This window comes from Pseudophryne corroboree, assembly GCF_028390025.1.
Source record: "Pseudophryne corroboree isolate aPseCor3 chromosome 3 unlocalized genomic scaffold, aPseCor3.hap2 SUPER_3_unloc_14, whole genome shotgun sequence".
NCBI lineage: Eukaryota > Metazoa > Chordata > Amphibia > Anura > Myobatrachidae > Pseudophryne > Pseudophryne corroboree.
Window position 1 is genome coordinate 2,870,236 of NW_026967502.1, and position 16,388 is coordinate 2,886,623.

Genomic DNA, 16,388 nt, shown 5'->3' on the forward strand with positions numbered 1-16,388 from the left:
TAACACAATTGCATATATTAATATTAAGGTTGATTTAAACACAATATTGGGTGAGCAGTAATGTACATGTTATGGAGAATGAGGAAACAGATGAATGTATAGGGATATGGGGATAAAAAGTACATATCTGACATAAGAAATGAGGAATAGCTATATTGTCACAGACCTCTCATTTCCTCACAGTAGCCATGGGCCAGATGTTATTTCCCATCATTTACAGACTTCTGCCGCTGCACCGAGATGCTAGGCTGTCAGCCAGTAGCCCTGCACCGCTCCGGCTCTTACATATAGTGTGCTGTTCCAGCTGGGAATGGGATGCCCCATCCACCTCACTGACGTGACAGGCTCAGCTGTCAGTCATGAAGCCCCACTGCACCCACTCTCTCCGTACTCATACATACATGCCTTTCTGGGAGTGTCTCATCCTGGCTGTCAGTGAGACAGTGTCTCTGGCATGTCACAATCTGGGTATCTGGACGCCATTACTTACCATTCAGATGTCTCCTGAGGCTGGCTCAGCGTTCCAGGGCCGGATCTCGCCTGCATTGCTGATGTCCATACTGTACATCTCCCTCCTGTCACTCTAAAGCGCTGTCACAAGCGGCTTCATGTTAAGTCTTAGAATGGCATCTCCAGCCCTCCGTGGCCTCTGCCGCCGTTCCTGTGTTTCCAGTATACAGATTCATCAGTGTGGCGTCTCATGCCTGCAGCGGCCTCCGCTGTCATCCATGTGGTTCCAGTATGCAAGTTGTCAGTGTGGCGTCTCCTGCCCTCCTCGGCCTGCGCCGCCATTACTGCTGAATCTCCACATGGTTTCTCAAACTAGCTTTCCCTCCAAGTGCTAACATGGGCGCAGCCATGTTGGTTTCTATCATATGCCTCAGTTTCCACAAATCCGCTGCTCTACTGGAATCTGCATAATTGTTCAGCCAATGCCTGCCTTGCTGCAGGTATAAATATCCTGTGCCTGAACCAGGAAATCGTCAGTGCTTTGGTTGTCAAACCTTGTTTCCAGTCTCTCTCTCCTGTGGTTGTTTTTCCAGGTTTCCAGCTCCTGTCTCCAGCCTCCACTAAGAGACCCGCACCAGCCTACCACCTGCGGTGCAGCCTGACTCTACAGTCCTCCGTGACTACTCCAGTTTCCAGCTACAGATCCATCTGCTTCCAGCAGAGATCAGCTTCTCTTAAAGTGCCGGTGCTTTTCCTGCAGATTTCCACAAACAACCGGTACCAGTATTTCATCGCTCCCAAGCTTCATACGATCATTTGGCTGGTACCATCCAGCATCCACTCCGTGTTAACACCTGACTGGTTCCAACCAGTACCCACAGCAGCTACTTCATCAACAGCGGACCAGCTTTCCAAGGAACATCAGCTGGTGTGTTCCTGGGCTATTCTCACTACTACAGTCGGGCCTGGTAATGACTTTCCATCTCAAGGTTAATAAGAACTGTACCTAATTCTACCAGAGCCCTGTGGCCATTGCCAACCCATAGTACCCAGGAACTGTGATATACTTACTGTTGATTATAGTATTTATTTTACCACTGCTGTGACACATGGAGCTTGTTTAATAAATGATTATTGACTTTTACTTTGGTTGTCGTGGTCACGCCTTCGGGCAATCTTCCTACATGTACAGTCCAGGGGTCTGATTCAACCTCCCAGGTTCCACTACATCTCAGCCCCTACAACTGAGGCTTCCTCCCGTCAGCTCAGGCCCTCAGTTGTGACATGGCACAGCTGTGTAATCATGATGTGAGTGTGTATGCTTAGTGAGTACTGCTAGCAGCAAGCCTCACAGCTTAACTGCAGTGTAGCAGTGTGGTGGGTGTGGGGGGGAGAAGGGGGTTGCTACACCAATGAGTTAAGGAATGGAGTAGTTGGATGGGACTCACACAGCAGGTGGTGAAAAGCTTAAAAATGAGGAGTGGGTGGAAGGGGAAGGATCTGGTAGGTTCAGAAGGGATTAGTGAGGGTAGGGACTCTCAAGGGAAATTGGAGTGGGATCCCACTGGTACAAAACTGGGTAAAGAGCAGCTTTTAGGAAGGAAATAGGTAAGACAGACCCTGTGTTTGACCCTTCTTTACCTCATGCAGGGTCGATCTTTGGACTCTCCAGTTCCTCAGGGGGCTGTGGATCCTTTTTGCCCACTACCTGGCAGTTCTGTGGTCATCTCAGGCCATGAACCTCCCAGATGCCAGGCCTCCAGAGAAACATGAAATGGTCATGGAGGTGGTCCTGGGCGCTGTGAAGGAGGAGGTGGAAAAAGCAAAGGAAAGTTGTGACCCTTCTGAAGGGGCAATGGTGGACATTGTGAATGGTGAAGGGAAGGTTTTTGTGGGTGAAGAGGGAGTTATGCCATATATCCCAGAAGCATGGGTCCTCAGCTTATATGATGTGCCACCATTAATGTGGCTTCTGTCTTGTCTGACCAAGCTTGATTTATGGGCTTTGTAATTTTTATAAGCAGGATAAAGGCTGAGTTTTTTATTTCTGCAGTAGACTAGAATAAGCCCAGACAGTCCCACTTCCATTATACCACCTGAATGTGACGGTCAGTGACCACCATGCCATCACTTACCTGTATGCTTACACAAAACAGAATGATGGAACACTTACACGGTTTCTTTACATCTTCTGGGGTCCACTCCGAGATTAGACATTATGGCGTAATTACTCAGACGGGAATATAAAACAGAATAAAAAATAAAAGCTTTAATGTAATAATTAGATGCAAACAAAAGCTTTTATTATGAAACACAGGGGAGTATCCGCATCATATAGATGTAACATACAACAAACCACCGCAGATGGAACCCGGGTGACTCTAATGCACATGATAATGTACAGGGTATATATGGACAGGATCTTGTATCTGAAAACACTCAGACACTCCTTATCAAGATGAGTGTCTGCAACAAGTTAGGCAAACTAGAAGAAGTGAAAACACGTTCCAATGGCCGCCATATTGTCGTGCAGCAATACAGATTGTGGAAACTGGTATTAGACATTCACATTTACACAAAGCACAAGATACAAAATAAACAGCAGAAAAAAGACCTAAGCATTTGGGATGTATTATTTAGGAAGTAAATAGAGGTACATTAATGAAAAGCGTGAGTAACAGTCATCAGTCTGTTTGTGAAGGTCTCTAGAGTGGAGGCCTCTTGGACTGTGCAAGGCAGTGAGTTCCATGGTCAAAGCTAAACGTTCAACCCATAAATGAATGACAGGAGATTCTTGGTACTGCTGGTAACAGTCCATCTGTAGAAGCAAGCAAGCAAGCAGGGCAGTAAGGAGGCAGAAGCTGCTTCTAGTACCTTGGACCATGTAATGTTGGGCTGGGAAGGTCAGTTAGCCAATTATGAAATAGATTTGTCATCTTACAGGCAGCCGGTGAAGGGAGTAGAGAATGGGTGTTATGTGGCAGGAACGGGCGGGTTAGGTAACAGCTTTGCTGCTGCATTCTGTACTAGCTGCAAGCTCTGTAATTCTTTTGCTGGGTGACACAGGTAGATGGCATTGCAGTAGTCTATGAACTTCTGAGGGAATAAAGTGCTTGATTCTGGCTATGGTCCACAGATGGAAGAATTAGGATTAGTATGTGGCAGATACCTGATGTCTGTGTCAGTCACATACCAGGACAACACAAAGATTCAGCACATGTTTAGTATTTTGCAATTCTGAGCACCAAAGCGTAAATCCAGATGGTTGGTAAAGCTGTAGTCTTGTCCTTTGTTGGTGAGCTTCTATTATGTTTCACAAAGACTGAGTCACAGCCAACTGGCATCATCAACCCCAGGCGCTCAGCTAGACAACCATTTAGGATTGGTATTACGTTCTCAGTACATGGTGCAAAAAGCAGGCAATCTGCATAGCAGTGGTAGACCAGGCCATGATGTCTGATTATATCACCCAGTGGTAGCATGTATATTTTATAAAGCATAAGAGATCGGATTCACCCTTGAGGAACATTGGACGGCAGTGATAATTATACTCCAGAAGATGTAAATGGTTCCGTACTTGGGTAATGTCTAATATGTTCAACAAGAGCAGATTTATTTCTCTCACAGCATGAAAATGGCTTCTCATCTGTGAAATCGCTGATGTTTAACAAGAACTGATTTCCGTGCAAAACATTTCCCACACTCAGAACAGGAAAATGGCTTCTCACCTGTGTGACTCCTCTGATGTCTAACAAGATGTGATGTCGATGAAAAACATTTCCCACACTCAGAACAGGAAAATGGCATCTCACCTGTGTGACTTCTCTGATGTATAACAAAATATGATTTGTGTGCAAAACATTTCCCACACTCAGAACAGGAAAATGGCATCTCACCTGTGTGACTTCTCTGATGTATAACAAGATGTGATGTCGATGAAAAACATTTCCCACACTCAGAACAGGAAAATGGCTTCTCACCTGTGTGACTTCTCTGATGTATAACTAAATGTGATTTGTGTGCAAAACATTTCCCACACTCAGAACAGGAATACGGCTTCTCACCTGTGTGACTTCTCTCATGTCTAACAAGAGCTGATTTCTGTGTAAAACATATCCCACACTCAGAACAGGAATATGGCTTCTCACCTGTGTGACTTCTCTGATGTATAACAAGAGCTGATTTCTGTGTAAAACATTTCCCACACTCAGAACAGGAATATGGCTTCTCACCTGTGTGACTTCTCTCATGTCTAACAAGATCTGATGTCCATGAAAAACATTTCCCACACTCAGAACAGGAAAATGGCTTCTCACCTGTGTAACTCCTCTGATGTTTAACAAGATGTGATGTCGATGAAAAACATTTCCCACACTCAGAACAGGAAAATGGCATCTCACCTGTGTGACTTCTCTGATGTATAACAAGATGTGATGTCGATGAAAAACATTTCCCACACTCAGAACAGGAAAATGGCTTCTCACCTGTGTGACTTCTCTGATGTGGAACAAGATGTGATTTCAGTGCAAAACATTTCCCACACTCAGAACAGGAATATGGCTTCTCACCTGTGTGACTTCTCTGATGTATAACAAGAACTGATTTCCATGTAAAACATATCCCACACTCAGAACAGGAATATGGCTTCTCACCTGTGTGACTTCTCTCATGTCTAACAAGATATGATTTATATGTAAAACATTTCCCACACTCAGAACATGGAAATGGACTCTCACCTGCCTTAGCTGGCTGATTGGTAATACGCTTTGTGTTCTGTGTAAAACATTTGGCATATATAGAACAGGGAAACACTGTATCTACTGTCAGAGCTGTAACAGATGCACCAATATCAGAGTGATCAGGAGAACATTTCCCAGGATCAGAGAGACCAGCTGATAGAGCTGGATGTATAATTGGGGTAATGGGGTTATCTCCTGGAGAATCCTGTCTACTGTCGTTATCGGTTATTTCAGAATCCAGGGATAACATTAGATGTCCTTCTGAGATGTTCCTGCTTGTGTGCCCATCTGCTGGAAATAAAATACATTAATATATAAAATGAATAGACAATACACAGGGTGTTACAGGACACAATATATAATTCTATAACTGACATTTTTTACCTGAAATCATTGCTTTTATGTTTATTAAAAAACAAAAAAAAGCTAGGATGCTTAGACTGGAGCTTGATCAACACTGAACGCTCATGTGGGATTACTAGAGGTGACACGGACGCTCATGTGGGATTACTAGAGGTGACATGGACGCTCATGTGGGATTACTAGAGGTGACATGGACGCTCATGTGGGATTACTAGAGGTGACATGGACGCTCATGTGGGATTACTAGAGGTGACATGGACGCTCATGTGGGAGTACTAGAGGTGACAAATGCAAAATCATGCACTTGGGTCTCAAAAATCCAAAGGCTAAATATAGTATTAATGGCACTATACTGGAAACTACTGAGGAGGAAAGGGATCTAGGAGTCACTATTTCAGATGACTTAAAGGTAGGTAAGCAATGTAACAAAGCAATGAGGAAGGCTAGTCAGATGCTTGGCTGCATTGGGAGAGGAATCAGCAGCAGAAATAAATAAGTAATAATGCCATTGTATAGGTCATTGCTACGGCCTCATCTAGAATACAGTGTTCAATTCTGGAGGCCATATCTTCAAAAGGATATTAATACATTAGAAACTGTACAAAGAAGGGCAACTAAAATGGTGCATGGCCTACATCACAAAACATACCCAGAAAGACTAAGAAATCTCAATATGTATAGTTTGGAGCAGAGAAGGGAAAGGGGGGACTTGATAGAAAACTTTCAAATATACCAAGAGTTTTAACAAAATCCAAGAGGGAAACATTCTCCAAATGAAGAGAAGCAATAGGACACGGGGACATGCACTGAGACTGGAGGGGGGGGGGTTCAGTGGAAATTTGCGGGAAAATTACTTCACAGAAACGGTAGTGGACAAGTGGAATAGCCTCCCATCGGAGGTGGTAAAGGCTAAGACAGTAGAGCAATTTAAACATGCATGGGATAGACAAAGGATATCCTTACAAAGAAATAAGGATCAAACAAGGTTAGAGATAAAAATAACGTAAAAAAAAAAAAAAAAGGGGGCAAACTAGATGGGCCAAGTGGTTCTTATCTGCCGTCAAATTCTATGTTTCTATGACATGGACGCTCATGTGGGACTACTAGAGGTGACATGGACGCTCATGTGGGATTACTAGAGGTGACATGGACGCTCATGTGGGATTACTAGAGGTGACATGGGCGCTCGTAGGTTTACTAGAGGTGACATGGGCGCTCATGTGGGATTACTAGAGGTGACATGGACGCTCATGTGGGATTACTAGAGGTGACATGGACGCTCATGTGGGATTACTAGAGGTGACATGGACGCTCATGTGGGATTACTAGAGGTGACATGGACGCTCATGTGGGATTACTAGAGGTGACACGGACGCTCATGTGGGATTACTAGAGGTGACACGGACGCTCATGTGGGATTGCTAGAGTGGACATGGATGCTCATGTGGGATTACTAGAGGTTACATGGACGCTCATGTGGGATTACTAGAGGTGACATGGACGCTCATGTGGGATTACTAGAGGTGACATGGGCGCTCATATGGGATTACTAGAGGTGACATGAACGCTCATGTGGGATTACTACAGGTGACATGGGCTTTGCAATAATAAAACAGCAAAGAAGAGAAAGTGCTGTCCTGTTTGCGCAATAATAATAGGATTTTAATATACCTACCGGTAAATCCTTTTTTCGTAGTCCGTAGAGGATGTTGGGGATGCATCAAAGACCATGGGGTATAGACGGGTCCTGTGGAGCCTTGGGCACTATAAAATTTGAATAGTGTAGGTTGGCTCCTCCCTCTATGCCACTCCTCCAGACCTCAGTTTAGGAACTGTGCCCGAGGAGATGGACAACCTCGAGAGAGGATACTACAAAATTGTGTGGTGAGATTTCACCAAATCACACTGAATTTATAACATGCAACCACATGTAACTCAATGAAAACATGTCAGTATACATGACCAAAGAGTGGCAACAAATGCTGCCATTACTGAACAAGTAACAACCGTACAGGAAAACATCAGCACTGGGTGGGCGCCCAACATCCTCTATGGACTACGAGAAAAGGATTTACCGGTAGGTATATTAAAATCCTATTTTCTCTTATTTCCTAGAGGATGTTGGGGATGCATCAAAGACCATGGGGCCTATACCAAAGCTCCCACTAGGGGAGGGAAAGTGCTGATGTACCCTGCAAACTAATTGACCCAACTGGAGGTCATCAGAGGCCAAAGTATCAAACTTGTAGAACTTAGCAAATGCGTTTGATCCTGCCCACGCAACTGCTCAGCAAATTTGTAGTGCCGACACACCTCGGGCAGATGTCCAGGAAGAGCCCACTATACGAGTAGAGTGATGCTTTACCGATTTAGGTTCCGGCAAACCTGCCGCAGAAAACATGCTGAATAGTACATTCGATCCAGCGAGAAATAGTCTGCTTAGAAGCAGCACACCCAATTTTAATCGGGATCATGAAGTACAAACAATGCTTCCGACTTTATAAGAGGAGCAGTCCTCTTCACATATACCTTCAAAGCCCGGACCACGTCCAAGGACTTACTGAAGTAGAAATGTCAGTAGCCACTGACACCACAACAGGTTGGTTGATATGAGAAACCGACACAACCCTTGGAAGGAATTGTTGACGCGTCTTTAGCGCAACTCAAAACTCATGAAAAAACAAAGAGGGCTCTTGTGAGATAAGGTCCCACATTCCAACACTCGCCTTGCGGATGCCAATGCTAACAAAGTGATCAGTTTTCATGTAAGAAACTGAAATTCTGCCTCTCATAAAGGTTCAATGAATCTGAATGCAGGACTTGTAACATAACAGCAACATCCTATGGCTCCGTAGGAGGCACACAAAAAAAAAGAGGCTGTATCCGCAGAACCCCTTTCAAGAACGTCTGCACCGCAGGAAACGCAGCCAATGGTTTCCGGAAGAAAAAACAAACAAGGCCGAAAACTGAACCTTGAGCAAGCCTAATCATAGGCCCACAACCACACGGGACTGTGGAAAGAGAAGGAAAAGACCTAAGTGGAACCCCACTAAAGGAAGTTTCTTGGACGTACACCAAGACATCTTTCCTCCAATAACTATGGTAAAGTCTTGACGTGACTCCATCCCCTGCCTGAATAGCATAGGGATGACTTTGCTTGGAATACCATTCCGAGCTAATATCAGCCGCACAACTTCCATATCATCAAACTGATATGCGGTAAGTGTTTATTAAGAACTGGCCCCTGCAGACGCAGGTCCTTTTGACGATGCGGAAGCCTTCAAACCTTTGAAAGTAACCTGAGAGCCTGAAAACAAGCTCTCCTTGGCCGTCCCAGGGCAATGAGGGACGCCAGATTTTATGTTCCATTAAGTGTAACTGGAGAGAACACCTCCACTGACTAAACGCCCCTGGAACCAACAGAGGGCTGACTGCCACTGAATGTGGGTTTGTTCTGGAACCCAGTGTTCAAAACTTTATTTTGAGATAAAACATTCGTTCCACCCTACAGAGGAACGTACCAAATGTTTTAGTTTTTTGACGTAAACTATGTCAGTCCGACCTTCGTTACAGAATGCTTGTGCGAAGAAGTCAGACAAGTCGTGGAAGTTCTCCCCTTGCGCGAATGTCTGTCAAACTTTCTCCTGAGAGAGGAGGATCCAGGTCCGACTTCTGAACCTGCGTTCCTCGAGTAGATGGAACCATTTTACCCCTTTTCAGGGAATGAAATCTAGGTGGAAGCTCAACGGCGTGCTCACTGTTACATCCCAAGATGTGCTCTGAACACTTGTCCTAGAGATTTCACTAGAAGAACTCGTTCTGGAATCGTTAAATTACGCCACAGCAGTGCTGTGAGATATTACGGGATTAGGGAAGATGTTAACATCTGGACAAGGATCCTCTGCAACTACGAGAGGCCTAAGAACCTCCGGAACTGATCTAACAGTGTCGCATTGCCAACCATATGTAGGTATGAAGCAAAGGTCAAGTGGGAAGCGGGCCTAGCCCCGCCAGTCGTAGAGACTGCCTTTCCAAATGGAAATCAGAGATTTAGTTTCCAAATTTCTTTTGATAATTCCGCCAGGTGGGAGCCAGTTAAGTCATTGACTTGCGACTGTAGGTAATGCATACCCGTAGCGGATCCCTGTCTCCCACCTGAGTGGACTTCCAGGGGGAAGCGTCATGCGAAAATAGTAGGTGGAACAGATGTCATATTCTGTTCCTGCCCCTCCTTTCCCGAAAAAAAGGCGGGGACCTCGGGACCTTACCGTTATCCGGCCCCTAGGGTCAAGAAAAGAGCATCCCTACCAATCGAACATTTATATACATATATAAAATTCTAACAGAGGTCCTGCATACTTTCCAATAGTACTGGAAACCCATGCACCCACAATAGGTGGCCTGAAGACAGTTTTACTGGCCGAGTATATAAATGGGAGTGTAGGCTCAAGTATGTGGCCAGCCTGTTCTTTCAGTGATGCTGAACCGGGGACGGGTCAGGTAATAGTAATCTGATAATGTGGACACAGCGGTGTGCACCACAGGAGAAATCCCCCAATATGTCTTATCCTTTTCAGGACACGGCTAAGCCGTGAAAATACCCTTAAGAATCAGGACTTATGTGCCTGGGATTTTCCAGGTGTGTTCAAACATAGCATCAGAAATAGGGGATGTTATCACAGGCTTCGTATTTATAGTAAAATAATCTCTTATCTCCTGTACAGGAGTGTAACAGCGATTTCTAACTCTTCCCCGAAGTTTGCATCATAGTTTGAATACACTTTGCTAGGATAGCATTCTGTCTACAGATCCCCTCTCACGTCCCCGTGTCGACATCTGACGACTTGCATTATACGTGTAAAAGCATGCTTCGAGGGACATGAAGGGTCTGAAGAAGTTTTCAGACTGTATAAATATATCATTCAACTGAGAAATTATAAACTTAACTTCTCTAAATCCTCATCATGGGGACCAGGAGACATGACACCGTCCTGTCTTACTGACATGAAGCAATAGCTGAATTACATTCTGCATTGACTGACGTATATATATATATGTTCCTTATAGACATGATATACTGTAATGTTACACATACACAGATACACAGTTTGTATACTGATTTATCAGATTAATAGGACAGGAATTCATACAGTCCACATCCTCTGATATACTCTTTAGACTGATAATGTGAACTTTCACCCTCATACCAAGATGGTCTGCAACATTTACCTCAGAGAATAATCAGATCAATACAGAAGTATGAACCAGCCACATACCAGCGCTACTAGAAACTTTTTTTATAACCTTCTACTGAATTAAGTAATACATTAACATCATCCCAAAATACATCCCCCTATACTTATAACACCCTGTTACCAGTGAGTTATGAGCAGCGGTGCAAGTATGCGGGTACGGGCAGGAACGGCGTACCCTTAAGAATTTAGCCGTGGGTATGCCGTACCCACACCGACGGGCCGCCGCTCCTCTTCCCTCCCTGCCTCTGCTGCTCCCCGCACCACCGCTGATGTGAGGGGAGGAGAGTGAAGCCTGCGCCTCTCCTTCCCCTTAGTCTCCGGCGGGTACAGGTGCCTTTGTTCAAGTCAGCACTGCCCGTGAGCCAATCAGAGCTCGCGGGACCGATCCTCCCGAAGAAGTAAGGGCCATGGATCTTCCAGCAGAAGATCCAGCAGATACGCATACCAACCCCTCCTTGGTCTGTCCCGAGCAATGAGGATTGCCAGAACCTTTGTTCTTCTTACAAGTTGAAGAACTGTTGGAATCAGAGGAAGTGGGGGGGAACACATACACTGACGTGAACACCCACGGTGTTACCAGTGTGTCCACTGCCAATGCCTGCGGGTCTCTCGACCTGGAACAGTACCTCCACAGCTTCTTGTTGAGATGGGAGGCCATCATGTCTATGTGAGGTACCGCCACCAATCAGGTTACCTCATCGAACACCTCAAAGTGGAGGCCCCTCTCTCCTGGATAGAGATGGTGTCTGCTGAGGAAGTCTGCTTCCCAGTTGTCTACTCCCGGAATAAAGATTGCAGACATCGCCACTGCGTGCCTTTCTGCCCAGAGGAGGATTCTTGACACCTCTGACATTGCAGCCCTGCTCTTTGTTCCACCTTGTTGGTTTATGTAGGCCACTGTTGTCACATTGTCCAACTGCACCTGAACAGCTCGATCCTGTAAGTGGTGTGCTGCTTGAAGAAGGCCATTGTACACGGCCCTTAGCTCCAGGATGTTTATTGGGAGAAGAGATTCTTGATACGAACACCGTCCTTGGAAGGTTTCTCCCTGAGCGACCGCTCCCCAACCTCTTAGACTTGCATCCGTGGTTAGAAAAATCCAGTCCTGAACCCCGAACCTTCGGCCTTCCAGAAGGTGTGGTAGTTGTAGCCACCAGAGGAGCAAAATCCTGGCTCATGGTGACAGACGTATCCTCTGGTGCATATGTAGGTGAAATCCCGACCACTGGTCCAAGAGATCCATCTGAAAGGATCGAGCATGAAACCTTCCATGCTGCAGAGCCTCGTAGGAGGCAACCATCTTCCCCAGAAAGCAGATGCACTGATGAACCGATACCCGGGAAGGCTTCAAGACACCCCGGACCATTGTTTGAATCACCAATGCTTTTTCCACCGGTAGAAACACCCTCTGCACCTCCGTGTCGAGGATCATTCCCAGGAAAGACAGGCTCCTTGTTGGCTCCAGGTGAGACTTTGGAAGTTTCAGTATCCAACCGTGCTCCTTGAGCAGAGTGTCGTGAGAACAATGGATCTTAATAACTTCTCCCTGGATGAAACCTTGATCAGGAGATCGTCTAGATATGGAATTATGTTCACCCCCTGCTTGCTGAGGAGAACCATCATCTCTGCCATCACCTTGGTGAAGACCCTCGGTTGAAACAGATAGTGATCGTTTAACAGTGCAAACCTGAGATAAGCCTGATGCGGCGACCAAATGGGAATGTGGAGGTAAGCATCCTTGATGTCCAGGGACACCCGGAATTCCCCCTCCGTCAGTCCTGAGATGACAGCTCTCAGAGACTCCATCTTGAACTTGAACTCCCTGAGATAAAGGGTCAAAGACTTTAAACATAGAATTTGTCGGCAGATAAGAACCACTTGGCCCATCAGTCTGTCCCATTTTGTATTACATTATTTTTATCTCTAACCTTATTTGATCCTTATTTCTTTGTAAGTATATCCTTATGTCTATACCATGCATGTTTAAATTGCTCTACTGTCTTAGCCTCTACCACCTCTGATAGGAGGCTATTCCAATTGTCCACTACCCTTTCTGTGAAGTAATTTTTCCGCAAATTTCCCCTGAACCTCCCCCCCTCCAGTCTCAGTGCATGTCCTCGTGTCCTATTGCTTCTCTTCATTTGGAGAATGTTTCCCTCCTGGACTTTGTTAAAACCCTTGATATATTTGAAAGTTTCTATCATGTCTCCCCTTTCCCTTCTCTGCTCCAAACTATACATATTGAGATTTCTTAGTCTTTCTGGGTATGTTTTGTGATGTAGGCCATACACCATTTTAGTTGCCCTTCTTTGTACAGTTTCTAATGTATTAATATCCTTTTGAAGATATGGCCTCCAGAACTGAATACAGTATTCTAGATGAGGCCGTACCAATGACCTATACAGTGGCATTATTACTTCTTTCTTTCTGCTGCTGATTCCTCTCCCAATGCAGCCAAGTATCTGACTAGCCTTCCTCATTGCCTTGTTACATTGCTTACCTGCCTTTAAGTCATCTGAAATAGTGACTCCTAGATCCCTTTCCTCCTCAGTAGTTTCCAGTATAGTGCTATTAATACTGTATTTAGCCCATGGATTTTTGAGACTCAAGTGCATGATTTTGCATTTTTTGGCATTAAACTGTAATTGCCACACTCTTGACCATTCCTCTATTCTACCTAGATCCTCAATCATTTGTTTTGCCCCACCTGGTGTGTCTACCCTGTTGCATACCTTTGTGTCATCTGCAAAAAGGCATACTTTCCCTTTAATGCCATATGCAATGTCACCAATAAAGATATTAAAAAGCACTGGCCCAAGTACAGATCCCTGGGGTACTCCACTGGTAACATTTCCCTCCTGTGAATGCACTCCATTTACCACAACTCTCTGTTTTCTATCCTTCAACCAAGATCTTATACATTCAATAATCCTAATATCCAATCCCAAACTTTCAAGTTTATTTAGCAGTCTGCGATGTGGAACAGTGTCAAAATCCTTACTAAAGTCTAGATAAACTATATCCATGGCTCCACCCTTATCCATCACTTTAGTCACACAGTCAAAAAAGTCAATAAGATTTGTTTGACATGATCTCCCCCCAGTGAATCCATTGTTTGGGATCCTGTAAATTGCCAGATTTGAGATAACCTACAAGTTTTCCTTTTAAGAGTGTTTCCATCAATGTCCCTACTACTGAATGTAAGACTCACTGGTCTGTAGTTGTTTGCCTCTTCCTTGCTTCCACTTTTGTGCAGTCGGACTACGTTTGCTCTTTTCCAGTCCTCAGGAATTACTCCTGTAGCTAATGACTGGTTGAATAATTATGTCAATGGTGCTACCCGCACCTCTAAGTTCTTTTAGTATCCTTGGATGTATCCCATCTGGCCCCATAGATGTGTCCACTTTCAGCTTTGAGAGTTCTATTTGGACCTTCTCCTCTGTAAATGTACTTGTTTTATTTTCCTAAATATCACTGCAACTTAACTGTGGCCCTTCCCCCCTCTTTCAGTAGTGAATACTGAGCAAAAATAATTATTAAGATGATCTGCTATTAAATTGTCTCCTTCAACAAGACTCCCAGTCTCTGTCTTTAGTTTTATAATTCCACCTTTTGTTTTTCTCCTTTCGCTTATATACCTAAAAAAAGTTTTGCCTCCTTTACCCACTGACTGGGCCATTTTCTCCTCAGCTTGTGCCTTTGCACATCTGATTACCTTCTTTGTCTCCTTCTGTCTAACAAGATATATCTTTGTCTTCATTATTTTGTGTCTGCTTATATTTCCTAAAAGCCATCTTTTTCTTTCACAATATTTGCTATTTCTTTCGCAAACCACACTGGCTTCCTTTTCCTTGTGTTTTTCCTAACACTTTTGATACAATGGTCTGTTGCCTTTAATATTGCACATTTTAATGTTTCCCACCTCTCCTGCACTGTTTCCAAGTTCCTCCACTCTGCCAAAGAATCGCTTACACATTTTCCCATCCCTACAAAATCAGCCTTCCTAAAATTCAACACCTTTGTTTTTGTATGGTTTGAGTCATTCTCTGTCTTTATGCTGAACCATACTGCTTGATGATCACTGGATCCCAGGTTTTCACCCACTTTTACGTCCGATATTCTGTCTCCATTTAAGTATCAAGTCTAATATTGCGTCTTTCCGAGTGGGCCCCTCACCAATTGGTGGAGGGATGCTCCCTGAAGGGAATTTAAAATGTCCCTACTTCTAGTGGAACTAGCAACAGACACCTCCCAGTTTAAATCAGGAAGATTAAAGTCTCCCATGATTATTACCTCTCCTTTTAATGCCATTTTAGTTATGTCCTGCAATAGGTTCTTGTCGAGTTCCTCTTCCTGACCTGGTGGCCTGTATATCACGCCAATACGAATAATCGACTTTTCCCCTGCTCCTATGGTCACCCAAAGGGCACCGTTTTTTCTTCAATACTTTGTATTTATGTAGTATTTATGCTTTTTTTTTTTACATACATTGCTACCCCTCCTCCGATTTTTCCAATTCTGTCCTTCCTAAATAAAGTATATCCCAGTATAGTGTTAGGGTCTCCTGCCCTGTGCTGCCACGTCGTCATGGCAACCGGGAGACAAGTGCTAGTGGAGTAACCTGAGCGCAGCTGATACTCCGGTTCGGGTCTTTTGCTGTGCAGTGGTTATAGGCTCTGTGCACGGCAGGGGATCCGGTGCTGGTTTTTGTGCTCACAGTCTGTGAGGTCTGAGTGGGGCGTGGACAGCACCTGCTTTATAAGGCCTCTTTTCAGAGTAAGCAGATGCTGCTGAATCTTTGTTGGTTAGTCAGTTCATGAAAGTTAGCCAGTACTGTGTAGCTTTGTATTTGTTTGTTGCTTACTGCAAATAGGCCTGGGGATTTGGTATTACACTCTGCCAATCCAGACCTAGCCGTAAGACTGGAGTTAGTCGTTTAGCTTGCTGGGGTTCTGTTACTACTCTATGAACTTAGCAAGTTTGCGGCTGTATTCTAAGACTTGCCTGTCTAATCCTGTCTCACTGTGCTAGGTGTCAGGGGTCAGTTTAGTGGCAGTAAGCTAAAACCTGTGCACTGCAAGTGAGAATTAGGATTGTGGAGACTCTCCTTGTGTCTATCATTCCATCTCTGACCAAGGAGTTTACTGCCACACCCGTTGGTAACCCTTTAGGGTTTTGCTGTTGCCCTTAGCAACAGCATTTCGGGTTCTCTACGTATTAAAACACAACATCTTGCTTTTTCCATCTGAGCAGTTCTAATACAAGGGAGATACCCAGTTCCTTAGCCTCTGGGCTTCTCTGTTCACTTTGTGTGTATTTTGTTACCCTATCACCTTCTGTGTACGTTATGTCATATTCTCCAGTTTGTCTGTGAGTCCATTTGTTTTGCATAACAGTTCAAACACCAGTACATTCCTGCAGACACTGGAGTGCATAACAGTTCTGACACCAGTACTTTCCTTCAGGCACTGGTGTGCATAACATATAGCTATGTCCCAGTCATGATTTTCATTGTACCATGACTCTGTAATTGCCACAATGTCTAGATCATCCCTTGTCATTATTGCAATTAGTTCTGGGA

At 44.5% G+C, this 16,388-nt stretch overlaps 1 protein-coding gene across 1 annotated transcript in view; it reads right to left on the bottom strand.

The window, feature by feature from the left end:
* Positions 1-3,693: 3,693 nt before the first annotated feature.
* Positions 3,694-16,388, bottom strand: part of LOC134983414 (zinc finger protein 268-like) — a gene marked incomplete at its 5' end in the record, with an annotated part of 129,953 nt that continues 117,258 nt past the window's right edge. The window contains one exon of the mRNA XM_063949103.1: positions 3,694-5,186. Within this exon, the coding sequence (XP_063805173.1) occupies positions 4,093-5,186 (1,094 nt within the window). The remainder of the gene's footprint in view (positions 5,187-16,388) is intronic.